Below are 27,324 nucleotides of genomic sequence, written 5' to 3'. Positions count from 1 at the left end.
TTTGTGACATCATGCAGATCAGAATAAAAAAACTTTTTTTAAACGTGGAACTGTCTGAAGCCTGAGCTTTGGGTTCATATTGATTACTTGTACATACACTCACTGACGCTTTATTGGAAACTTTGACCATTTTTATATGAACATCTACCATTGTAACAGTTTTGACTCAACAGGTCTCAGCAGATAATTCACGACTTCGCAAAGGGGTGCAATTATTTTTCCACATGGGGTTAGGTAGGTTTGGAATTTTTTCTCTATATAAATCTTAAATAGAACTTTAAGGCGCCATCTATCCACTCCATGTCACATGTGTCTTTTGGGTGTCTCAGAAAAGCTGTTCACTTCATGTTTCAAACACTGGCACTGTTTCTTATTTTCTTCATAACAGGTTATATTCTTATTACCTGTTATGAATCTGTATCCCCTAAAGTTTAATGGAAACCCATCAACTTCCTTTACCAATGTATCGGCATTGTTATTTAATTAAAAGGTGAAAATATGAGCCCCCATTGTTGCCCATCAGGTTAAGCTCGTGATCCGTTTTTTTTTTTTAAGCATTTGCAGAGACCCGGGTTCAAATCCACCCTGAGGCCATTAACTGCATGTCTTTCCCAGCTTTCTCTACTCACCTAAATAAAGGGTAAAAAAGTATAAAGAAAAGAACATAGCCATCAGTTTCCTAGGACTATGCAGGCATTTTAGATGATTAGGAAAAGCTGAGATGAGATGCTAGCTCTCATATCAGTTCTATGATATATTAGCACAGAACACCAAGGGATCATTTCTCTAATGACTAAAGAAAAAAAAATAACAAAACAAAACAAAAATGTTTATTACCACAATAAACCAGCACCTGCTGAACAGACACTGCTTTCCATTTATCATTACAACCTCAGCATTTATTGATGTGTGATCCTCAAACATATGCTGGCTCCTAGTTAAGCAGGCAGTCATTCAAACTGTGCGACACGCAAACAAAAATGCTGCGGATCAATCTTCTTTGTCAACTGACTAAACATTACGTTTGAAACATGACTCACACATGAGTCCAGTGAACTCAAAACTGTGTGTCTGTTTAAACTAAATAAAGTCGGTCAAGTCATGAAGTAATCTATTGATTATTTTTTTGCTTGTGGGGTTATTTTTATTGACAAAAATGTTGATAGAAACACTGAGGCCAGCAAGTGTTGCACAAATCAGATTTTCATTGTTGTTTTTCTGTCACATCTCTGCAGCTACACTGGGAAACTGGGTTTTCCATATATTTCCAGCCTCTTTCTTCCATTTGCATCATGGTCATTCTGATTGGTTCCCAGCTTTCAAGGAGGTGGGTCGTGACTAATACAAGCATGTCAGGGGGGGCAACGGAGGGAGGGGTGGGGGGTGGGGGTATGAATGCATAAGAGCAGCAAATGAATGCAAAGAGCACCTTTTTATTGAGACCCTGATGGACATTGAATGGCAGCCCTCCTTCCTGGATGCATTTTAGGCTTTTTTCATGCTGCCTGCATCTGTTCATTAATCTAAAAGAGCTCAAAACAAAGCAGTTTTAGTTTATGGCTGGAGGCATGGACACCAGGTCAAGCTCTAACTAACAAATGAAATGAGGGATGCTGAATAATTTCTATGTTTTACAAGCTGCCTTAAAAAGATATTAAAATACTTGCACTTCAGGTGAGTCATGACAAAGTTTCCCTTGAAAGCAAAACAAGCATGTGTGTGACGCAACAAGCAAAGCACACTGACGCGAAGGCTGATTTAAAATCTTGAGATAAACTGGAGCAGCGTATTCAAAAACCACTGCTTTAACAGCGCATATATCATAATTTCCTAACTCATTAGCTGCTTGAACTGCTAACTGCTCCATCCTTCACAGGATGCATTTTTCCCCATGAACCCTCTCAGCTCCAGCGAGCACAAGGGGAACGCTGCCGTCCGAAAATTGATCCTTGCTCACAGTCTTGTCCCCTTCCATCAGGAGGGCTGGAGATTTATGCCGACCACAGCCATCCAGGGAACAATCTGCCTGCGTCACTTTATATCCAGGGCTGTCTTCGTCGGCCTCACGCGCTACATGTCGAGCTCACAGCAGTGTATCAAGTCTTATCCCCTGTGCAGTCAGCAGAATGGAGGCTTTCACTGTTGACCCCCTCCAGGCAGTCTTTGCTTGTCCAGCTAAACCACAATGCAGACTTTTGATATGATGAATGGCGCCAGAGAGCAAAGTCCGGGTTTTCGTGGGCTCTCTCTGCTGATAAGCCGATACCGACCTGCAGGGCAAGAGTCTTGGCCCACAGACACCTTTTCGCCTTTGGACGCAAGAGGCTGCAGCAGACCGCCGACCAAATGAAAAGATGATTACTTTGGCTGCAGTAAAATCTAAGACAGTAAATCTAATTTCCAACTAGTATCAAACTTGATTCATGAACAATATTTTACAGTACCTTAGTATCTAAAATGCAGGCTGTGCATATGGCTCACAATCTGTTATGTGGGCTTTTGTCACTTTCAGGTGATATGTGAAACTGGAGGGCTTCAAAAGACACCCAACATCATGATTAAAAAAGAAAAAAGAAAGAAAAATGTGTCCTGGTAAAAACAGATTGGAAGGTGCTGAAAGAAATTTATGAGAATAAGGCTCACGCAGAGATACAACATGGGCACTAAATGCATGGTGACCAAGCAGAACAGGAAGTTGAATATGCTCAGTAATATGTGCTAATGCATGATGAATTTGAATGCCTTTGTCACTCAGTTTAGATATTATAGTACCCTGAGGTGGGATTCTTTGTTGGCAAAGACATTCAATACCTTTAATGGACAAATCAATTCACTCAATGCAATCATGAAACAAATCACCATCTGCAGTCGATTTTCTGTTATCTGCCCTTAAAATATCAGAGAACGTGTCATCACGTAGGGTTTTATTGCTTCTAAATATACCACGGCTGTTTATTTTAAACCTTTATACATACTTTAATTAGAATTCATGTTCAAACTTTCTATCTCTAGAAACCTGAACGTGCACTCAAGAGCAGACATCTGTAACAACATAGAGCTCGCTATAAATCACCACCATAACAATATTTGCACTTTAAAAAGAGCTTAGTCAAGCACATTTGTCCACATCAACAGAAACACTACCATTTCCTAATGGATTTAACAATTGTGCTGCAGGAAATGGCTTGTCAGCAGGATTTACATCTCCTCGCTGCTCTTTTGGCAGTTAATTCTCAAATATGCTTGGAGGGACGTCAGAGTAGTGAATCACACTGATTATTGGCAGGAAAAGGGGGATCAATAAGAGAGTGATTGGCAACTATCAGGGAGATTACATGCTGCTGGCATTTTATTTTCCTGTAACATCATGAGAAGATCTTGACACTGTGCTGTGGCCAAATGAAATTTTACTCAATCATTTCATTAGGTACACCTTGCTAGTACTGGTTAGGAGCCACTTTTGCTTTCAGAGATGCCTTGATTCTTTGTGGTACAGATTCAACAAGTTACTGGCAACATTTCTTAGAGATTTTGGTTCATATTGAGATGGTAGAATCACACTGTTGCTCCAGATTTGTTGGCTGCATAACCATGATGAAAATCTCCTGTTTCACCACATCCCAAAAGTCCTCTACTCAAAGCACCACCCATAGTTGTTCATACCAAGCAGGATGGTTTCATGCTGTCATCAGAATCATCTTTTTTCCCATGTTGTTTATGCCAAATTCTGATCCTCATCCAAATGTCTCAGGAGAAATCATGACTCATCAGAACCAGACAACGTTTTTCCAATTTCCTATTGTCCATTTTGATGAGGTCATTGTGAATTGTGGTTTTCTGTTCTTAGTTTGCGGGAGTGGCACCCAGTGTGGTCTTCTGCTGCTGTAGTCCATCTGCTTCAAGGTGCATACCTTGTCTGTAGCAAGCGCTTACTTGAAATACTGTTGTCTTCCTATCAGCTTGAAGCAGTCTATCCAAACCTCTCTAAAAATCACTAGATTTTTTTTTTTTATTTCGGGATGATTGTGCAGGAAAATCCAATCCCAACAGATCAGTAGCTTCTGAAAAACTCGCACTAGCCCAGCTGGCGCCAACATCCATGCCACATTCAGTGACTCAAATGACCTTTCCTCTCCTTTCTGATACTCACTGTGACATAGAGCAGGTCATCCTAATCATACCTAGATCCACAAATGCATGGACTTGATTTGCTGATAAGTCATGTTTTAACATGCAACTAAATAGATGTATGTAATAAAGTAGCTGGTGAGTGTAAGCTCATCATTCACAATCTCTTAACTCTTGTTTGCTTCCACAAACTTATCATCATAATAAATCTTTACCATCTGACGTTTTTAAACATCTAAACATTTCAGGCTGTACTTTTTGACCAGCTGCCATATCAGGGACATGGAATAGCTTCACAAGTGGGTGCCATGAAACCATTAAAAGGCTTTGTTAAAACCAGATGTTATTTTAAGCATTCCTAAAAGTATACAAGAAAACTATACACAAGAAAACCAAACAAGACTTGAAGGAAAGGGGAAATGCAAAATGCTAACTCATTTCCCTTTCCCCTGCACTCTAATATCAAAGCTGGCCTTACAAAAAACAGAAAATTAGAACAGAAACCCAAGAAATAGCAAAAAGACAGAAGATACAGCCACATATTAAACAGACAGAAATATATCAACATGAAGCCAAGCTAATGCCTGCAGTTTTCTTCCCCCTTTTCAGCCACAGAAACACCCACCAGAGCTGCACCACCCCGACTCACAGCTTTGATCAAAGAAGCACAGCAGAGCTCCTTTTCCACTGAGTGCAAGTGCAAAGAAATTATTTGTTCATCGCAGTACATCCCCCACCCTGCAGAGCACTTACGAAGACATGGATTTAACATCTACACAACGCTCACAGCTTCTTATACAGGAAGACGGTCTAAAATGGAAATTGAGAAAGAGCTATAAATGGTATGAATTGTGTGATCAGCACACACTTCATACATATGCCGATAACCAAATTACAAAGAATTAAGTTAGCGATATCTGCTCCATGGAATGATGAATGTTACACCCGATTTACAGCAGCAGAAGGTGACGTTGTTTTTGCATTTTTTTAAAGTGTGTCGTCAACATTGGTCCCCCTGGAAACTAGCTGTGCGCTACAATCCACAATCAAAAGCTCACATTTCTACTTTAAAAATGACAAAAAGCATGTCCACTAGCGTGAAATGATCACACAGTAACCACTTGCAGGTAATGCACGACTTCAAAATGCAGACAGAAAAAGCTGCGAGAGGTAAACCAGGCCTCACAGATGGTACCTATGTGTCTGTAATAAATAAGCTGAGTATTTTCCTATCATTGCAGACACGCTAAATATGTTCCGAGTGTCTTTAAGTGGGAACACTTCACTGTGGCAAACTGATTGTTTAGTCTGAGAGGCCGGAGAATGCATAATGTCAACCTATTAATTCTCAAATGGACTCTCGTGGCTTCTAGGGCAGCATTAAGGAGATGAGTTCTCGTATGTGTGTGTTTGTGTGCACATTCAAAGGCTTCCTGACCAATCTGACTTCTGCACCTTTAAGTCTTAGTCATAGTCTCATTTCTACGCAGAGCTGTTCGAGAATTAAGACTTGATTTAAGGATTTTGATAATGATTGTGTTCTTTTTTTCCTCCCATCCACTATATTCTTTACCAACTATCCATTCCTTTTCGTCCACTTATTTACCATAAGTTATATGTTAAGTTATAAGTTATATTAAATAGTTTTTAGGATCTGAAGATGGTCCAACAAAGAGACAGAGACAAAAGAAGAGCATCTACGTTTAGGGTACAACTGAAAATTATGATGCAGCCATGTGTCAGACTTCAGCCTCGCTGAGTGATATCGGCCAATCATTAGATACAATTATAGTTACTGCCGTTAGTGGCGGATCTTTATCTCCTGTGTCACATCAATTTGTGCTGCCACAATGTTGAAAGACAGCGTGATAAGGATATAAAAGGCTTTAAAATAGTTACTGATTTACAAGTCATAGTCAAGGTCAAATTTGTTTATATAGCACATTTAAAACAGCAAAATATAGGCCAATTCAACTTAACACTAAAATCCAGGAAAACAGAACACAATACACAACATTAAAAGACAAAAAATTATTAAAATAAAATAGGATTTAAAAAAAAAAAAAAGACTTAAATGAGTGTACCATCTGAGCCAAGCAGATGTGCAGAGTTAGATTATTCCATAGATTTAGCGCAAAAGTTTGATCACCTCTGTTTTAATCTCATTTGAGGAATGTGTTAGAGCAACTGGTTACATGACCTCAGAGTTGTTACAGGTGTGTGAATGTGAAGCAGCTCAGACAGATAGAAAGTCAATCTGCAAATGATTGACAAATCATCAGAAGCACAGAAAAAAAATAAGCACACACAACTAGAATAAACTCTAAAAACCTGTTACCCTTTATTCGCTCTTCTACATAAGTTTGACTGTGCTGTTTGTTACAAAACCTGTCTGACAACACTTCCTCTTATGCATGCGAACACAACATACACCGTGTACGGTAATCAACTGTTGAATAACAAGCAGCTTGCAAACAACACTTCCTCTATTAATCTTTGTGACACTGTGCAAAGTTTACATCTGGGACATACGAAGGATAGATGGCATAAAGCATATTAATGATCTCCTTCATATTCACCCACACTTTTTGTCAGTGCATGATGGACTTTTGTTGATATTAAAATGATTGTGCTACTTTGTTTCCTTAAATATAAAAACATCCCAAAGTTATCTTAAATACACTTCAGAGAGGTTGGAGACCATTCCAACTGTAACACAGTAATAATCAGGGTGTAGGCCTGTTGCCAGTCCACCTATTTTATAGCCTCATAAGTTTCCAACTAACTTTAGCATATTGGCCATCAACATATGAGAAGTTAACCCATAGATGATAATGAAACATTTTCTGGGCACCGGCATCTTTGTCAATATTGCAGTAGGTAATTAATTAGGAAGTTGGATCAGCTGTCGTCAGAGAAACTGGCCTTTTTCCCTCCACTGTATTGTTTGACATTTAAACTCAGCAATCTTCCTCTGGCTGTATTGAAATTTCTTACCAGCATCGTATTGACGGGAAAGCAACACGCTATCTGAGGAACTATATCAAAGACCATTGTATGCAAACACTGATAGCAACGTCAATGTCAGACATTGTCAGAGCGCACAAATGTTGTCAATAAATAAAATGTTTCAGTTGAGAAGTATGGACTTGCTTTGTAAGACAAAAATGTACATTTATTATTTCAAAATAAGCACTAAAAAGTTACCGCCGAGTATAGTAGCCAATTCATGCTGCCACTATGGGTCAAAATGTAAAAGGAGTACCCAACCCTAACACCCACACCTGCAGTCAATTTAGAATCACTAGCTAACTTAAGATGCATATGTTTAGGTTGTGGGAGGAAACACACGCAGGCACCTAGAGAAAACACTTTGAACCATGTGATTTTCTTTTCTTTTTTTTTGAGAAACATAACTGATCCTTTATAACTGAGGTCATCTGAGAGGAAACTAGAAATGTCTCGCCCTCTTTGGAGTCTAGAAGACGTGGCTTGTGATGTTTTGTCTTTTCTTTTTCTTTTTTTTGACCAGATCATGTGAGATTGTGTAACAATCAGTGGCGCTTGGTAATTAAATAAATTAAACAGAGGAGTAAGTACTGCTGTTGTGTGTTGCCTTTTGCCTTTTCATTTTTCACACGTATGACGCAGATGCATGTGCTTACGCTGGTGGGAGGAGCTTATGACAGAGACAAGACTTGCTGAAAGAAGGCTGTTTTTTCTTGGGGGTTTTTGGCTTTCCAGAATTCTGCAGTTTCAATGCTTATAATACTGAAACTCTTGTTAACAACCCCCTCTCTGTTTATTGGTTTTGTATACACTGCCTTAGACCATTTATTCTTATTAACCACTTTTTTATGATAAGCATTTCAATTAATCTCTACAGCACCTTCAGGCAAACTTTGAGCTCATTTGCTCTGTTGCACATTAAACTTCTTTCCTTCCAAAATCTTTCCTTTCATCAGTTCATCTGGGTATAAATGTGTCACTAGCTTTCCCATAATGGCACATTATTAAAGTCACACTGCCATTATTACAACAGTGTTATAATAAATGATTATTATTATATTACACTGACTGTGACTGTCATCAATGCTCAGGTTTAAAGGGTTTGAATCATTCACTATCCTTACAAGTATAGCACGCATTACATATGTGCATATAGAAACAAAACTGACTACTTAGCACATTTTCTTCACACAAACGCACACAGCACCTACTCAACATAACGGTACTTCACGCTGACACATGGCCGCCCACACAGTGGCAGAATTAGCTCCACTCAGGTCTCCTGCCCACCAAGACACGGCCTGCCAAACACGCGCACACACACACACACACACATTTTGTGTTCGTCCACGTGATGAAACGTGACTGACAAGCGTAATTACTCAAACAATGTCTTCCACCGGGGCACGGCCTCTCCTCCTTCAAACGTTTCTATTTTTACGCTGCGGGCACTTACGGATATTAACTGTGAGCTGCACACAACCTGAGGAAGGATGGATCAGCTGATCGTCTTCCTTCACAGGTATAAAAGAAATGGGTCATTTTAAAATCTGGTCCGGCTGCAGAAAGCCTTTCATTTTTAACCTAGCTGATTTATATTTCTCTACAGGCCCCCTCCCATTGTAAACCTCTAATAATATATCTTTATCCCAGGTGACAGCAAATGCTTTCCTGAGCTCAGAGAAAGATGGAGAACTACAGCATAGGGTGTAAAAATCACTTACTGTGAAGAAATATGAACAAAAGCTCAAAACACAACAGTGAACCCACCATTCAGTCCTGATTCATTTCAAAACTAAATAATCTTGAAATTAAATAAATAAATAAAACGTTGCTGTAGCAGAATGACATTTTTACTAAAGATATTCTATAATCACTTGCTGAATAGATTATTTTAAAAAATAATTACATTAGGCTGCAATGGTTTCTGCTTTACAAGCTTTAAAACTAGCTAAAAATAGAAATACCATAAACAATAACAAAAGTAATGCTTCCTGACCTTCATGCTGACATATTATCAACATTACAGTTTTTCAGGGGTGGGGTGGGGGAGTTTGTTGTTTTTGTTTTTGTTTTGTTTTGCTTTAATGAAAGGACTACAAGTACTTCCAGTTAATTGTTTCAGTGTTCCTGGGTTTGTGACATATTGGCCTTTCACAGCACAACACAATAAAATAAGCCATCGAGGGTGAAAACTCCCCCTACACCAGGGCTTGATTTTATAAAAGAAAAGCTCCGGTCAATGCAAGATTTACAGAATAATTATGAATGTCAACCCATGGATCACCCATGTTTTCCTCTTCATGGGTGATCCAATCAAACTTAAGAGTGCAAAAGGTTTGACATGGCAGATTTAAATTATACTTTAAGCACTCTTTGGACAACTCTGCAATTTAAGCTAAATATTAATATTTAATATTAAATCATCTCAAAATGCAACTGCATATAATGCTGTAAAAAAAGAAGAAGAAGAAAAAGAATAAATGAATATTCCACTACAGCAGATTCCTTTGAAAGACTGCTATCTGTTGGTGCATCATCCAGTGAGTCCCCCCTCTTTTACCCATACCTGCAAATCTCTGAACAGAGCTCACAGCAATCATGTTCATTTACTTTATTTACTGATATCTGCAGTAAATGTTCAGAGTTTAAGAGTCAAGAAAGGCGCCTGTAAGACCAAGTTTGGCTTCTCTGCCAGCAGCGACACCATTAGCTGCAAAGCCAACAAACCTAAGTGCACATAATAATTTCTTGATACCAAGAGTTTGCAACCGCAGGATGTCACAGACGGCAGCTGCAAAGCTGAACCACAGTTCAAGGATTTTAAACAACCAGTTGCAGATCCCACCTTTGTGGGGAATTCTCATGGAGACGATGCATAAGTGCTCCATAGGACTGTTTCTATCATTTCTTTCGCCTGTAAAACTCCCCTTTTCATTGTCTCTGGTTTTTACACTGAAACAGGTGCCTGGTGACGCAATGAAATGTGGGAATGGATCAGATCCTGATCGTCCCCTTCGCAGTGTTATCTCTACAGTCACAGGAGCACAAGTACTGAAAGTGAAAGTCGATTTGCTCCTGGCAGATTGCACCGTGTTCCACACCATCCATAAACGGACTCCCTACATCCAGAAGATTACATTTCCCTGAGAACATTAAGACAGTGTCTGCTGATTTTTTCTTACTTCAGCATGGTGTTTACAGTGCTTAAATTTATTAGAGCACCACACAATGTAAGGTTCATGTCACAGCTGCCATAAATTAAAAGCAGTGGTAATTAGCAAAATATTTCTTTATGTTTCTGTAATGGTTAATCCACCAGCATGCACAAGCTCTTTAATCCAAATGACAGTTTTAATGCTAAAATATAGTTATTGTTGTTATCCATGAATTTTCTAATTTACTGTTTGACAAAAACAAAAGCATAAATTAAAAAGGCATGCACAGCATTATTTTTTGGATTACACACTAAATTAAAGTTATTTACTTCCATTCATGAGCAGAAAAATTAGTCTTACTAGTTGAATGTTGCGCTTGATTAATTTCTGGATTCTCAGTGACAACTTTCATCTTTTATTAAGAGAGTGCACTAAAATTCCTAAATCCATATCCAGAACTCTAAAACTTTATTACTTCTAGCCCCAGCTCTGGAAACACATTGGTAATTTAAAGTTATCCTACAAGCAAACAGAGGATCAAACAGTCCTTCTTGGTAGCGATAATAAGATGACTCCAGGAATCACCTTAATTCACTTATATAGCTTTAACTGAATTTCAGGTAGAGATAATCATCACTGCTTTGATTAGTCACATCCTGGCAGTGTTCTGTACGTGAAAAAAAACAAAAACAGAGCAAAGCAAAGTCTGATTACTAAACTCTTTTCCTTCTTCGAAAGAAAAAATACGATTTAAAAATTATGAATTTGAATTCAAATGAAACTAATTTGTACATTTCGTCATCATTACTAATGTTAGGGCTACGAGCAGTAGCAGTAAGCCTATTGACCCATGTTAGTAAAGTTTCAAAGACAATCTAAATGGAAACTAAAAGCCATCTCAGCTCCAGGCTATGTTTTCAAGATGTTTTAGTTGCTGCTCCCCGTCTGTGCCGACACACTCTTTCAGCTTGAGGTCTTGGTGCTTGCTCAAGTCAATGAAGTTAAAGGATTCTCTCCTGAGAAGCTACACCTTTACCCTTTAGGCACTTTGAAATTGACACTGGACAGACAGCATCACCCACAAAGGCCAAACCAATTTGGTAATGCCCTTTCGTCTGTACAAAGATCAGAAATCAGCACACCCGTGCATATGGCAGACCGTACTATTTGATTAAAATGCGCTTCACAGGCTACATGTGACAAATCCCACGAGAACATCACGCACAGTTAAGGCTTCTTTTAATCAGTGCCACCTCGCTTTGATCGCTCTGAAATGAACGTTTGTCTCACTCTCCCACAGGTGTTCCTGCGGGTACGTATCAAGATGCAGTTCGGTGCATCGTCTGTCAGTTTGATGGGAGAGCAGGGACGAGTCAGTCTTTCCTCCGCCTCCCTACACCGCCCCTCAACACACACAACCCCACACAATGTGAGCTTCCCTCTCCTCTGCAGCAGTGCCACTGTGCACAATGGGATGCTCCAAGTCGCTTAGTTCTTCTTTACCTACACACAAAACTAATTGCACTGCCAAACGCAGAGATCCTGCATAATTCATGTTAACTGTTCGGACCGCGGGGGGAAGAAAAAAAAGAACGAAAAGAAAGTCCAACCCACGGGAAGATGTTTCACATGTGACTCACATTGACTTAAAATTAAAAACACACTCACAGCTTCTCATAAAAAGCTCTCTCTGTATTTGTCTGTGTCTGAGATGAGGAAATCGGACAGGGCGGCGAGATGGCTTATAAATTCTGGATGAGGTACAGGCACTTTTTGAGAGAATTGCACTGCTGTGAAGATGTTATGTACTTCATTACAAGAGTGCCTGCAGTGATTCAGGAGCAGCGGAATTACAGATTGTCACAGTATATGGGAATAATATCAGTACAGATCAGCAACTGCAAAAACCTGTACAGGCGGGCAGGCGTAAGTGTACAGTGTGTCCACAGTTTCAGGAAACACAAACACTTTGTGGCAGCAGGTTCTCATTCTCGATGCCACTTTTCATCGTCCTTTCTGCTCTTTTTTAATGTCAGCAAGACTTCATTTTGTCCACCTTGACCTTTGTGTTATCCACATTTTATTAGCCAAACACCAGTTGGTTAAAACAAAGTAACAATGATTGTTAGTTGTAGCTCAGTCGTTTGGCACTTTCCTGTTAATCAAACTGCGTGATATCAGATTGGCTTCAGTTTCAGTCCTATTCAGTTCTAGTGAAGGCCACAGAGCTGCTAAAGGTGGAGACCTGCACAAGCTGGAGAAAAATAAGCCTAGAAACTGTGGCTGAATTAATTCGATTTTTCTGGGGAAAATAAATAAGAGTGTGCTGATGGTGTTGTGCTACCTGGTATAGCGTGTCGTCTATTAATGTGAAGGTCGGTCGTTTGACCTCCAACCTGCAAGTCAAAGTATTGTTGGGTAAGATACTGAAGCCCAGTTTTCCCCTGACCCAATGTTAGGTTAAAGTGCTTAGTCATAGAAAAGCACTTGTATAAATGTTTTAATAGGTGAATGACACTTTCAGTTGTCAAATTGAGAAGAAAAGCACCATCCAAGCACCTTTTATTATTTATTTAGCTGTTTCTCTTATGACTGGATGTGTAGTGGCAAAAGTTTAAGAACCACTGCTGTAATCAGTCGTGTTGTTTGAATCGCACTTATAACATGTAATAAAAATGAAGGCTAATGTTTACCACCAACTTAACCATTCAGTACTTTGCCACAACATAAGGATGGCTCCTTATGTTGTGGCAGGCATGTCATGCTGAGAAGAGGCCCTGATACAAACTCATGAAACACTGAAGACACTTCATCTGTCGGCTGGCTTGGGAATGCCTTGGTTTCCCCTCCAGAAGAGATGGAAGAGTATCTCTGCTCAGATTGCTGCCCCCACAACCCAGACCCATATAAGTAGCAGAAAACAGATGGATGGCTAACTTTTTTTCTTTTTTTTTTATAAAACAATATCTTTAACGAGATCCAAAGTTAAGAATTTAAGAGGGATATTTTAAAGGGGGAACAATTAATCCGCTAGCTCTAAAATGTATCGACAGATGATGAATCAGCACCAACTTTGACAAATGATTAATCACTTTGGCATTTTCCAATTCCATCATTGTTTTCAGTTAAGTAATCTATAATCCTAATTGAATTTATCCATTTTTTAAATTATTGCTCAAATGTTCCAAAATAGTTTACAATTTTTACTCTTTACAAGTTCTGAGGATGCAAGTTATGAAACCAGGCTGCCAAAACCTCAAAGATATTAACTTTATTATAAGAACAGACCAAGAAAAGCAGCAAATCTGATGTTTCTGAAAATACTTTAGCAATTAATATAATAACATAATATACTGGAAATTACAAGAATTTCAGAGGATTATTATTATAAGTATTAGTATTAGTATTATTTAATGACAGTTTTTGTTTTCTAACATCTCTTTTGCCCATTATGTAATTACTTGTGTAAGTCAGCCCATGAAGACAGCGATCAAACAAACTAATTCATCAGCAGGCGTCCAGACTTGTGTGATTTTGAACCCCCCTCCCCCTCGCAGTGACGTGGTGGTAAAAGTGCAACGTGGACGGGGCAAATAACAACACGAAGCCTGACCTGGGGCATGAACCGAAACTAAATCATGTGTCAAACGCCCCCGACCCCATCCACGTGCTTACCTATTCTGCCAGCCTTGGATCAGGTTAGTGTATTTGCTCAGGACTCCTTCCAGCTGCCTCTTGCGCGCCTGCTGCTGTTGCTGCAAATTCATGCTGTTCCCCAGCACAGTTGCCCGACTGCCTCCCGCTACAGCCGAGCCGCCGAGGGAGCCGGAGCCGGGACTGTGCGACCCGGGCCGCCCACCGGGCTTCCTCGACGATGAGCTCCCGCGGAGGTCCGCGGAGGAAGAGTTTGTTTTGTTGGTCCCGGGATGCGGACTGCAGAGCGTCTTGTCCATCCTGGCGACGGGACGGCACACAGCAGGAGGAGGAGGAGCAGGAAGAGAGGGGAGGAGGGGAGGGGAGGAATGGACCAGAAGCAGCAGCAGAAGAGATTTTTAGCAAAGCATAAGTGCTAAACGGGGCTCTGTGTGTCTGCTAAACTAAAGCAGAGGCAGTGGATGTGCAGAAACTGCACTGCGTAGCGGCTTTATGCGTCCCTCGGTGCGTGACACAGCTGACATATTCCTCGATGGTGTTTGAGTCCCGCTCTGTCCTCTGCAGTGCGCGGCTGTGTGGCAATGTGGGTCTCATCCAGCGTTTTCCTGGTAGGAAGGACAGCAGCGCGCAGACACTCCCACTCTACTCTAGACCAGCCCCCGGATATTACCTACTATGCACTCTCCTATGAAACGTATCGTCAGACACCCCCACCCCTCCGTCCAAAAAAAAAAAAAAAAATTGGAAAGAGCAGGAAAAGCCTCACATGACACATATTTAAGCTGAAACGCATGACTTTTTTTGTGAACAGTGACAGCTCACTATGTGCATGTATGCATGCCTTTAACTACAATAATTGTGGATGAAGAAATAGGCGCACTTTAGAGGGGCTTCTGTGGGGATAGTCTGTCTGAATATAAAACAATGTGTGTTGGCTTTGACTAATAAATGCCCATAAACTATATATAATAATGTGAAAATATCCACTCATGGGTCAAGTTTGGAGTTTGGGGCATTGCCATTGAAGTCTGGATTTGACCAAGAGAGTGTAGAGTTTAGAGGTGCAGCTTGTTTGTGAGTCTCTCTGCCTTCAGTTTTGTATTTAATAGCTGAAAAGCATGCTTTATTGTGTTGGGATCAGGTGACTGACTTGATCATTGAAGAATATTCCTGTCAAAGTTCACCAGAAGGCCACAAACACAGGACAACCTCAAAACGTTTTGCAGTTTTAATGGGCAGATGAACAACAGCTAGGAATCCCTACAGCAGGGGTTAGTGTGAGGTAAGACGTCTTTCAGGTAAGTTTAATACAGTTCAGCTCAATTTAGTTTTATTTATATAGCACCAAATCACAGTAGCAGCTGCCTCACAACGCTTTGTTACTGTAAAGTAAAATCCTGCAATAACAGATAGAAAACCCCAGCAATCAGTTTTAAAGACTTTTATTGGCAATTCACTACATGTACAGGACCTACAGGATATACTATAAGCAAGTACTTGGTAATAGTGGCAAGGAAAAACTCCCTTTAAAACCAGCAGAACCAGGCTCAGGAAGGGGCAGCCAACTCCACCACTAGTTGTGGGTGAGGAGAGGGAGACAGAACCAACAACAAGCTGTAGAGCTCAGGTCTTGGATATCCAATACCAAAGTCTTTGAAATGAGCAAGGGGAGAGTGGATCAGACAGATCTGCACATATCCAGGCGAGAATAAGACAGAATTTCCAACATATTCCCACATTAGTAGGCTAACAATTTGGTGACAAGTAGTGGTTTTGGGAGTGTGGTATAAATACTGCATTGAATGAAGATAAGAGACAGGTGTGCCCAATCGGGGTTTCCTGAGACCACACCTGCCACTGAAGGACACTGGTTAGTCTCCATATTCACACAGACAGGGAAGAGAGAGAGAAGACAGGACCATATCTAGAGGACATGGAAGATGACGATCCATTTATTGTCTTGAGAAACTCCTTGGTTGCTTTTGCACTTTGTTTTGGGTCATTATCCATTTACACTGTGAAGCAGCATTTGGCTAAATCTGAGCAGATAATAAAATACAGCACACTTCAGTACTGTACTACTTCTATCAGCAGACACATCATCAATAAATATTAGTGATTCATTTGCACAGGCAGCCACCCATGTCAATGCAATATCATGGCCTCCATCAGGGCTGACATGTTGTTTGCTTCGGATTATCAGCTGATTTTCTCCTTCACCATCATTTATATTTCCCACCAAGGTACAAATTAATCTTGGTTTTATCTTTACAACTGTTTTTTCCCCCCACTATGCAGGCTTCTTTAGATGTTTTCTTCGAAAATCTAATCTTGGCTTCCTGTTCCTGAGTGTTAAAGTAGTTTGTACCCTGCTGTAAACACTCATATTGTTGATTTTTCCATCTTTAAAGTGCTCTCTGTGATAGGTTTATTCTAGTTTTTCAACCTAATGGTGGCCTCCCTCACTTGCACTGAAATCTCTTTGGCACTCATGTTTACAGTTAAAATAAAAAGTAAAGGGAACATTTCCTCACCTGACCACGAATCTGCTTGTCAGTCAAGTGTTAATTTAATTTTGAGCTTCTGAAAATGGGTGATTCTGTATAAAAAAAAAGTCTCCAAAATTTTTTTGTTATTAAGCCCATCGAATTTAAGCTGAAGGTCTGCATTTCATTTACATTTTGGCTTATTTATTTAAGACCCACTGTGGTGGTAGTGTAAAACAGAAGAACTAAAAAAATGGTGTCTTTGCCCAACAAATTATGGACCTAAGTGTACAGCTATCATTCATTCTATAGTCTATATTAATACCACAAATGTCATGGGGTGAGAGGCAGAGTACGCCCTGAATAGGTAAGAAAGACAAACAACAATTCATGCTTATTCATGATAAATTAACCTAATCTCATGATAATAAAATAACATGTCACAATCAACACACGTTTATACTCATAAGCAGACTAGTGCAATGCATACTTGCCAGTGCAGCACAGTCACGATTAAGAATAAAGGTCCAACCCAAATAAAGCAACAAAAAAGTTACACAAGCAGCAGAAAAAGGAAGGAAGCCCTTACTAGATAGCTTGTTTTATTTAGCAGTCGCTTTGTGAGAGAGAAGCATGTGAGAGGATGTAGTTTAGTGTGAATGTGGGTATCTCTTCTTTGACTGCTTCATTTGTAGCATTATGGCCCTGTGAGGTGACTCTTTACACTTAAAAAAAGCAAGTATTTACAACTGGATTAACATTAAAATAAAATGTAGCAAAATATTATAATTGTGAACCAGACTGGTGTACTGTTACACGAAAGCTATATAGCTAAATGTATGGCACCAGATGATTAACTCTACTGAAAATGGTTGGTGTTGCACATTGCAAACTGAAACAATAAAAAATATACATATGCACAAATGCACATAAAATAAATCTAAAGGTTATAACAATATTCACCATGATCTCAGTGTCAGTTTTTTGAATTATTGGTACTCTGTCAGTTTCAGTCACTAACGTAATATGTGCCAGAATGAAACGATTCAGGTGTGTTTCAGCGTACATTTGATTTATTTATTTATTTTCCCAGAGGAAGTTAAAAACACAATACACGGCTGAGTCATCTTTTACATGAGAGAAAGGATGTTATGAGCCCATTTATGTGTAAAGCTTTCTTGTATTATACATAAAAACTACTGGTACACAGATTACATTTTTAAGATGTTATTACTTTAAAAATTGTGTGGGGAAGTGCCCTGGGTATTTAAGCACTAGTAATGCCAAGCAACAGTATTTTTTTTAATAATCATTCCTGTGAAAACAATGCACAAGCACCACCATGCAGTAAATGCAGAAAGACTGTTCAAGAGATAACAGACATGGACATAGACTACAAATAGCATTTTTTTGAGTTGCAGATTCTGCTTTACTCTGCAATTTCTGTGGCCCGAAGAGAGACTACATCCAACCAACTCAGTAGACTAGATAGTATATGTCACGGACCCGGTTCTGGGGCCTCGGGGTCCGTGAGCAGTGTGGACTATTATTATTATTATTATTATTATTATTATTATTATTATTATTATTTGATGTGTGTGTCTTCTGCATTGCTGCTGTTCCTGTGTTCCATGCTTGTGTATTGGCAGATGTGTGTGGGTGTGTGCGTGTGTGTGTGGGTGTGGCTGTCACAGGCACCTTCAGGCCTGGTGGGTGTGGCCTTGCCAGCTGGTCGGTCACACCCAAGGATCTTCACACACCTGGAACTGATCAAGCCTCGTCGAGGAGCTACTTAACAGTGTGGCTGAGCGCTTTCCGACACTGGATTGTTACACGTGACTCCCGGTCAGTTTTCCAGCAAGCCTGTAAGTGCTAGTCAGCCGCGATTGTGGAGTTTTCTAAAAGCTGACTTTGTGTGTTTTTCTCCAGGAGGATTTGTGGGAACGAGGAAGCAGCAGGTGGATGGTTCACAGGGAGCGGAGACACGAAGCACAGGCACAAAGAGGAAACACGGAATGGGAGTTGGGAACACACGGGGATTTATTGGCTGTCTGTAAATAAACGCACTGTTCACCGCACAGAGTCTAGCATTTGGGTCCTCCTTTCCCCACATCCCCACGTTCTGCATGGCAGACCGTGACAGTATAGGGTCAATTTCTATTTTACTTGCATGGCTCACTTTCATTTTTATAATCCAGGAAACGAAATAATATGAGGAAAGACTTTTTTTTTTCTGTGAGCAGATATGGTAAAAGAGACTTGACACCAAAGAAGTATTAGTTTGAAATTACTTGAGATAGAAGCATGGATATATTTTTAATCAAAGCATTATATAACCTATTTGTGCACATACCCTCACAATCACAACCATGACAACCAGGATGAAAAGGACACTTTAATGAAGACAAGACTGAAGACTATTGCAGGCCATTAAGAAGAGACTGAGATTGCACTGAGAAATCGAATCTCCACAAGATGCTTAACGGGGCACAGAGAGGTTCTTGCTGCTTGTAAAGCAGAGATCAATATGAGAGAGAAAAAAAATCCTTGGGCAACAGAGAGTCAGTGGTTTTGTTGTATGCTTGTGCTGAAAGTCACTCCTAGGTCAACTGCACTTCATTATGAGAGGTCAAGGCGGCTTGATTCTGACACTGTTGGATTTTTTTGTTTGTTTTTTAGAATTTATACACTATAGAAAGGAATTAAAATGTATTTATTTCGAAAATTTTCCACAGTCCATGATACAGTAGCAGTAATAGTGCCACAATCATAGTGCCATAATCCTATACATCACAGCACTGACAACACTGTTATGTTAATGTGACACTAATAGCTTTGACAAAATCACAAAATTTTGATGGGCCAGAAATGGGAAACCTTCTTTTTGATGTGATGGCATCAGGGCAGGCAAGACAACAAGTGCTTGTCCAGGTTAATCAATTAAAACCAAAGTTAAAGCGCTGCCTGTCCATTGATCTTTTTTATAATTTAAATATTTATAAGATTTTGCATTTTTATAACAACAAAAACAAAAATTCAACAACCAAGAATAAGAAACAAAGACATAAAACAGTGACGTTTTAACGTCTGTTGCATTAAGCTGGAATGTCCAAGTCAGGTAGACAAATAGGTGCAAAAACTGTCCCATTGTTCCACCGAAGCTTCAGTTGCGTAATCTAACCTTCCCAACATCTTTTTGCAAGCAACGTTCCCAATCATTCTTTCTTTCCACTTTTTAATTGTTGGAGTATGGGAGTCCTTCCAATGTGGCACCTCTCCTTTGTCTCCTAGTAGACACAATTTAGGTGATCTGGGCAGGTTACAAGGTATCCATCCCTGCATATATTTCAATACACTTTTCCAAACTGGGAAAACCAGCAAGAATTCCCAGAGGGTATGTATCAAAGTACCTTTAGTTTGGTGGCATTTCCAACACAAGTCATCTATACCAACACCCACCCACCCACTGCTTTGAAGGACTATAACAGTATCTATCAAGAATTTTTCACTGAATAAACTTCTCCCTGGCTTCCCTAATGTATAATCCTATGTATTTTCATACATTGTGCAGCCTAAATCCCTTTCCCATATTGTTTTCAGGCTCTTATTTATTTTATTTTAATCCATGTTTAACTATTATACCATTTTGCGGCTTTACACAGTAATTCAAATTCAAATTCAAATTTTATTTGTCACACACACACAACCATGCACAGTATGACATGGGGTGAAATACTTGTAGCTGTGCAATGCCCGACCATTAAATGACGGTGGTTTTACAGTATTTACAATTTACAGGTTTACAATTTACAGGTTACTACAAAAATTTACAAATTAACTTAGAATGGGGGTAATAGCATAAAATTTTCTATCGGATTACTTTTGTGTATTATTCTAACTCTCCCTAACTCTCTGCCTCACTTTTTTCACCTGTGTGCTGTATTCCATGGACTGATTGGCTGCAGGACCAAACATGTGGCCTGGAATTACAGACAGTGTCCTAAGCATTTTCCTGTATCCGTCAGACAAAGAGGATTGGGAAAGCCACAACTTTTACCCCGGCAAGGTTATGGTAGAAATATGTCTACCAAGTATATTAATGCAAAATCCTTGAGTAAAGTGTCACTGAAGGTCTGTGTTGAGGCATCTACTCCAGCAGTGTGGAGAGTTTGTGGCAGGACTACATAGCAGGGGATTCTCTGAGCCCCCAGGACCCTGGCCCAGATGTTGCAGCAAACTAAAAGCTGTAAGGCTAGCAAAGTAACAATAGACCAACACCTAGAAACACTGTGAGAATGACTAGGGGCACAGAAGAAGAAGAAATACCTAGTCACGAAGTTAAAGTGGCAGCACCCAACACGTGAGTTATAGACCAACTTTGTAGTTTGCTAAAAGTCAGAGTTGTAAGCTGCTGCATCCAATTATGATAAGCCACTCTAGCACAGTCTTTAAATATTCAAAACAGTTTTTTGTCCTGGTATGTTAAAACTGTAATTACACTCTGTGGCCAATTTATTAGGTACATCTTTACAATATCTTTTATTCAAATTTCTAATCAGTCAATCACATAGCACATATGCAGAGCCCCACTCATTTGTATACCCTTTCTTAAATTTAGAAGAAATAAATTGGAGGCTAACTAGGCAACTGGGTAGCTTGCTAGAGTGTTGCAGCAATTGGTGCGGTTTTACCCGAATGCGCGGTTACCCATGTGTCAGAAAAGGTCAAAGTCTGGCTGCCCTGTATCTAAATCATGTGACAAATTTCATAGTAAGGATGCATCATAGGCAGACATCTATTTTTTTTTTAATGCCATGTGATCTACCCACGCTACCTTTGAGATCGACCAGTAGATTGCGATTGACGTATTGGGTACCCCTGATGTGGTGTATATATTATATTAGAAATATGTTCGTTATTATTACTGCAGATTATATCAGTAAGGAAGCTGATGAAATATTGACCGATAACTTATAGCAAAGGGATGGGATTAAATAAGTGTGTACTTCTTCCCACTCCTTTTCGATATGTAACTGAATCAGAAATGGCGAAGCAATATTGAAATGTATTAGTTTTATTTCGTATAACATTTTTTCTCTTCTTTTCTTTGCTAAATAAACTTTGTATATTTGTATAAGAAAATAAAGTGCATTCTTATTATAAAGGTCAGTTTGAGCACTTATATCATGAATAATGTGAAGGTTATGCAGATTAACACAATAATAATGTAAAACAATGAAGCCTTCATAATGTGCTTTTCAAAGATGAAAAGTAAGCAAACACCCAACACCTTTCAGTTATCAATTTGCTTTACTGTCACTTTAACTTCTGTGATGTTTAACAGGTTTTTCAATTTAAAATGCATTCCTGTGTTGTTAAAGCAAACTAACCTATAGGTGGCAGTAAGTGGCTGGACTTGTGCCCTCTGGCTGGGATAACTGTCAGTTATCTCATTAAAATAGAATAATCCAGTACAGAGAAACTGACACTATGATCACATGATCCAGGCCACAGGTGAAGACAAACAAACTAATGTCACAGTTTCCAAGCATTTCATTCTTCATACAGTTATTTTCAATCATGTTTTGTTTTTTTTGTTTGTTTGTTTTTTTATATAGTCTTTGTAACATTCACCTTGTCATTAGATGTCATAATAATTAATTATTGACAGTATATTTTTGTTTGTAAAGCATTTGTTTTTCCATTTTCTTGCAGGTTGTATTTTTTGCACAAATGAAAATGACTGTGATAGATGTATGTTTTTAAAAACAAACACTGATAAGTCACAATCAGCATTTCTTAAAAGTGCTCTCTTTGGATATTCTGAGCTATTTTTATCTGATACATATAGCTATAATAAATATGTGGACATATATGAAATAAGCAGAATGCGTATGAATCCCAAGGTAAATAGGTTTTCAACATTCTTTTTTACTTTAATAGTGAAATATTGAAATAACTAAGTAAGAAACGGTTAATGGCAGGTGTGATGCTTTGTACATAAACTTTATAAATGTGCAGAGTTGTCTGGATTGCTCCTGCTTCTTTAATTGTAGCTTGAACTGGAATAAACAAGGTGTCCTCACTAACAAAATGAAAGCATTTCTGGCTATATGCTGTCCTGCAAATAAAAGTCCACAGAGAGCAGAACCACTGAAGAGCAACTTGCAGTGACCCGGCCTCGTAATAACTTAACTGCAGTTGGTACTCCAAACATCTCAAGTACAAGACAACACAGCACATATAGCGTCTCAGCTGTTCCTAGAACTGCGCTCTTCTGGAAAGAGATCTCAGATGTTGTTCCTGGGCAATAGGTTCTCATCGTTACCATACTTTCATCCTCCTTTGCGCAACACGGCATTTGCTGTTCTCTATACACACTTATTTTCTCTCTTGCGGGCAGTTGCACAAAAGTCCCCTCGCCCAACGTGGGGCTCGAACCCACGACCCTGAGATTAAGAGTCTCATGCTCTCCACCGACTGAGCTAGCTGGGCTTCTTCAGAAGGAAATCTTTAAGATGGACACAGGTTCTCATTTCTGGGGGAGGTCGACTAGCATTTCAAGAGGAAGCAAAGAAAGCACAGACTACTTTCAAGTTTTTCTATCATTCTTTCAAGCTCTTATGTCCTTGTATGCATGCCACACCACGGGGCACGCTCCGATTGAGACGACTGAATGTCTCCCGGGGAATCTTCTCCCAGATCTGGACCAGGGCATCACTGAGCTCCTGGACAGTTTGAGTTCCAACCTAGCCGTGTCAGATGGACCAAAGCTAAATGTCCCAGGGGTGTTGTATTGAATTTTGGTCAAGTAGGCCAATATAGGTTGGCCTACTTGGTTGGCCTACTGGCATCAGTTCTCACGAGAACTGCCTGCATACTCTTGTCGGATGAGGCCGGGCAGCAGGAAGAAAGCCAGGAGCAATTGCATCCGCGTAGGGTCTGACAGTGGGTCAGAGAATTTCATCCCCATACCTAATGGCACTCATTGTGCCGTTGCCTTGCCTGTAGAGGCCTGTGCATACCTGAGTGCATGTGCCTCTCCAGACCATCACTGACCTACCAGCAAAGCGCTCATAATCAAGGATGTTGCATTCAGCATAAAGGTCCCCACGACTTCCCGGGAAGCTTTCACATCTGTTATATGTTCTCAGGGTAAACCTGCTGTCCTCTGTGAAAAGCACAGGGTGCCAGTGGTGGAGGTGCCAATGCTGGTATTCCATGAAAATCTCGAGATACAAGCGGGATTTCAATTCAGGCTTCCACTTAGAAAGCAGAGCTCTGTGATGTTAATGAAAGCTCTTCACTACTAAAGTTCCTGTAACCTGCAAAGCTGATTTCACAGCAACCCTACAGCTACCTCAACAATCCGCAGTTTGTTGAGTTTAACACACAAAGGTTCATGAAGCTCTTGAAAACAGATTTTTAAGAAAGGAAAGCAGATGTCAGGAGTGGGATTTGAACCCACGCCTCCATTCGGAGACCAGACGTCCCTTTTGTCTGGAAGGAGACCATCCTTGAGTCTGGCGCCTTAGACCACTCGGCCATCCTGACGAGTTGACCAACGACCTCTTCAAAGCCATCCTGGATGTTTAATTGTCAGAACCACCTCAGCAGGCTCCTTTCCATGTGGAGGAGTTGCAGCTGTCATCTGAGTTCCTCCTGAAATACTAAGCTTGTCATCCTATCTCCGAGGCCGAGCACTGCCACCCCACGGAGAAAACTCATTGCCGCTGCTTATATCTGTGAGCTCATGCTTTCATTCACTACCCGCAGTTTGTGACCCTAGGGTGAGGGTAGGGATGCAGGTAAAACTAGAGTGTTGCTTCTTTGCTCAGCTCTCTTGAAATTTCGTCCAGAATCATCAAATGAAATTGTGGCAAAGTGGACTTGTGAAGAGACCACAATGTAACTTTGGTTTCTGTTACCATTAGGGATGGGTACCGGTGTCCGGTGCCATGATGGCACCGGTTCTAACATAAACGGTAGTAACCAGACCGAAAAGCAGCGCACATTTCGGTGCTTTATTTCGGTGCTTTTTTTTTCCTGAGCCAATTCTAGCCAATCATTTTACGTTTCCGAGGATAGTAGGCGGGGCCAGGTATGTACGTTCTTTTAGAGCAGCGCTACAGATTAAAAATGCCCAAGGCGAAGCGGTCAAAAGTCTGGCTGTACTTCACAGCAAAAGATGCAAACTCAGCAGCCTGCAACAAGTGCTTTAAGGTGATACTGTGATACTGTCAAAGGAGGTAACACCTCAAATCTGACGAAACACCTGGCGACGCATAGCGTTTTTTTTTTAAAGCCGAGAAATGCGCCGTGTTTGCAGTGTTGCCAACTTAGCGACTTTGTCGCTATATTTAGCGAGTTTTCAGACCCCTTAGCGACTTTTTTTCTAAAAAGCGACTAGCGACAAATCTGGCGACTTTTTCTGGTGTTGTTGGAGACTTATTTATGACGACTATTTGACGTGAAAGCGCGTATCGCTTTTACTCTCAACAAGCAGCGGGTGCTGCCGTGGGCACCTCGCCCGTTCCAAAGCGCTCACGGGCAGAGGATAGTCCTCCCCCAGCTGCTATCAGGGCAGAAGATGTTCACACCTATGCGTCCAAACTACAAATGAATCGCGCATGAGCGAAGCTGCTGCTCCGCACTGACTGCAAGGCAGTCAGTTCTTCTTTTACTCTTATGCTGTTTTGTGGATCACAAGGTTTAAAACTACTTATAAACACCCACACACAAAGTAACTCCACCAGAGTGCCTATTTTGGGTCACTTTTGCCGGTCCAAGCCCGGGTAAAGGAGCAGGGTTGGAATTGTGACATTAAAAAAAACAATAATTGCTAAAAGAAATTTAATTTGTAGTTCTAAATAAACTCTAAATGCATTTAGGACGTTTTTTACTCACTTTATGTCTCTTCCACGATGTTATTTCTCTCTCCAACAACACAGGTTACAATTACATTAGCATGACCAATTATGCAAATTAGGCGATGACGTCATTTAGCGACTTCTAGCGACTTTTAGAACAACCAATAGCGATTTTCCTTACTGAGGAGTTGGCAACACTGCGTGTTTGATAGCTTGCTGTGAGACCTCACACTGTGCACATCTACTGCGGGTGTGGTGCCTGTTATCGGACCCGGAGTTAGCAACATCCCCCAAGAACCCGAAGAGTAGAGTCCTGGCCCCTAGCCCTGTCAGCGTAGCAGAAATGATGAGGATGATGATGGCAGCAGCAGCCGTTCTTCTCTGCGTTAGTGACTTAATGTTGTTCGTGTGTAATTTACGTTGAGTAGGTAGGCTAACCACGTTATTACATTAATGCATGTAAGGTGAACTAGCAAACACCGTCGTAGTTACATGCGGCTGTCTTCTTGTTTGATGGCAGATACTCCCTTCACCCTGGCCAAAAAGGCTAAAATGACCAAAGAAAAAGTGGAAAACAGTTAAACATGAGAGGTTTTTGGACAAAATTTGTGTTTTTTCCATTGATTAAGCACTGCTTCCAGCCAAGAGTGATACCAAATATGCCCTATAGCTGAAGAAAAGGCTAACATTGTTATCTTTTTTTTTTTTTTTTTTTTTTTTACAAAAAAACAGCTAAACATGAGAGGTTTTTGGACAAAGTTTGTGTTTTTTTCATTGATTAAGCACTGCTTCCAGCCAAGAGTGATACCATATATGCCCTATAGCTGCAAAAAAGGCTAACATTGTTATCTTTTTTTACAAAAAAACAGCTAAACATGAGAGGTTTTTGGACCAATTTTGTGTTCTCCATTCTTTAAGCACCGGTTTGAGCACCATTTAAGCACCGGCACCGTTTCAAAAGTACCGGTTTGGCACCGGTATCGGATAAAACCTAAACGATACCCATCCCTAGTTACCATACTTTCATCCTCATTTGCGCAACACGGCATTTGCTGTTCTCTATACACACTTATTTTCTCTCTTGCGGGCAGTTGCACAAAAGTCCCCTCGCCCAACGTGGGGCTCGAACCCACGACCCTGAGATTAAGAGTCTCATGCTCTCCCGACTGAGCTAGCTGGGCTTCTTCGGAAGGAAATCTTTAAGATGGACACAGGTTCTCATTTCTGGGGGAGGTTGACTAGCATTTCAAGAGGAAGCAAAGAAAGCACAGACTACTTTCAAGTTTTTCTATCATTCTTTCAAGCTCTTATGTCCTCGTATGCATGCCACACCACGGGGCACGCTCCGATTGAGACGACTGAATGTCTCCCGGGGAATCTTCTCCCAGATCTGGACCAGGGCATCACTGAGCTCCTGGACAGTTTGAGTTCCAACCTAGCCGTGTCAGATGGACCAAAGCTAAATGTCCCAGGGGTGTTGTATTGAATTTTGGTCAAGTAGGCCAATATAGGTTGGGGGGTGGGGAGTGTCGGTCGGCGGCATCAGTTCTCACGCAAACTGCCTGCATACTCTTGTCGGATGAGGCCGGGCAGCAGAAAGAAAGCCAGGAGCAATTGCATCAGCGTAGGGTCTGACAGTGGGTCAGAGAATTTCATCCCCATACCTAATGGCACTCATTGTGCCGTTGCCTTGCCTGTAGAGGCCTGTGCATACCTCAGTGCATGTGCCTCTCCAGACCATCACTGACCTACCAGCAAAGCGCTCATAATCAAGGATGTTGCATTCAGCATAAAGGTCCCCACGACTTCTCGGGAAGCTTTCACATCTGTTATATGTTCTCACGGTAAACCTGCTGTCCTCTGTGAAAAGCACAGGGTGCCAGTGGTGGAGGTGCCGATTCTGGTATTCCACGAAAATCGCAAGATACAAGCGGGATTTCAATTCAGGCTTCCACTTAGAAAGCAGAGCTCTGTGATGTTAATGAAAGCTCTTCACTACTAAAGTTCCTGTAACCTGCA

The 27,324-nt window shown here is 40.5% G+C and overlaps 1 protein-coding gene and 3 non-coding genes across 6 annotated transcripts in view; all 4 read right to left on the bottom strand.

Annotated features, from left to right (window-relative positions):
- The window catches only part of LOC135932887 (oxysterol-binding protein-related protein 10), a 93,022-nt gene extending 78,455 nt beyond the window's left edge, over positions 1-14,567 (bottom strand). Inside the window, exon 1 of one of the 3 annotated variants that reach the window (XM_065470601.1) lies at positions 13,971-14,567. In XM_065470601.1, the coding sequence (XP_065326673.1) occupies positions 13,971-14,248 (278 nt within the window). In that variant the 5' untranslated portion in view covers positions 14,249-14,567. The remainder of the gene's footprint in view (positions 1-13,970) is intronic. The other 2 variants (XM_065470600.1, XM_065470602.1) reach the window with 2 other exon arrangements.
- Positions 14,568-22,855: 8,288 nt separating this feature from the next.
- On the bottom strand, positions 22,856-22,930 carry trnak-cuu (transfer RNA lysine (anticodon CUU)). The gene has a single exon. It is a non-coding gene; the product is annotated as a tRNA-Lys (tRNA).
- Positions 22,931-23,878: 948 nt separating this feature from the next.
- trnal-caa (transfer RNA leucine (anticodon CAA)) lies at positions 23,879-23,989 on the bottom strand. Its single transcript has 2 exons — positions 23,952-23,989; positions 23,879-23,924 (listed from the first exon to the last, which is right to left on the bottom strand). It is a non-coding gene; the product is annotated as a tRNA-Leu (tRNA).
- A 2,424-nt stretch (positions 23,990-26,413) lies between these two features.
- Positions 26,414-26,486, bottom strand: trnak-cuu (transfer RNA lysine (anticodon CUU)). The gene has a single exon. It is a non-coding gene; the product is annotated as a tRNA-Lys (tRNA).
- Between the last annotated feature and the right edge of the window lie 838 nt (positions 26,487-27,324).

The sequence above is a fragment of the Pelmatolapia mariae genome, linkage group LG22, assembly GCF_036321145.2.
Source record: "Pelmatolapia mariae isolate MD_Pm_ZW linkage group LG22, Pm_UMD_F_2, whole genome shotgun sequence".
NCBI classification, from domain to species: domain Eukaryota; kingdom Metazoa; phylum Chordata; class Actinopteri; order Cichliformes; family Cichlidae; genus Pelmatolapia; species Pelmatolapia mariae.
Note: the sequence above shows the minus strand (reverse complement) of the source record. Positions and strands in the feature narration are given on the sequence as shown.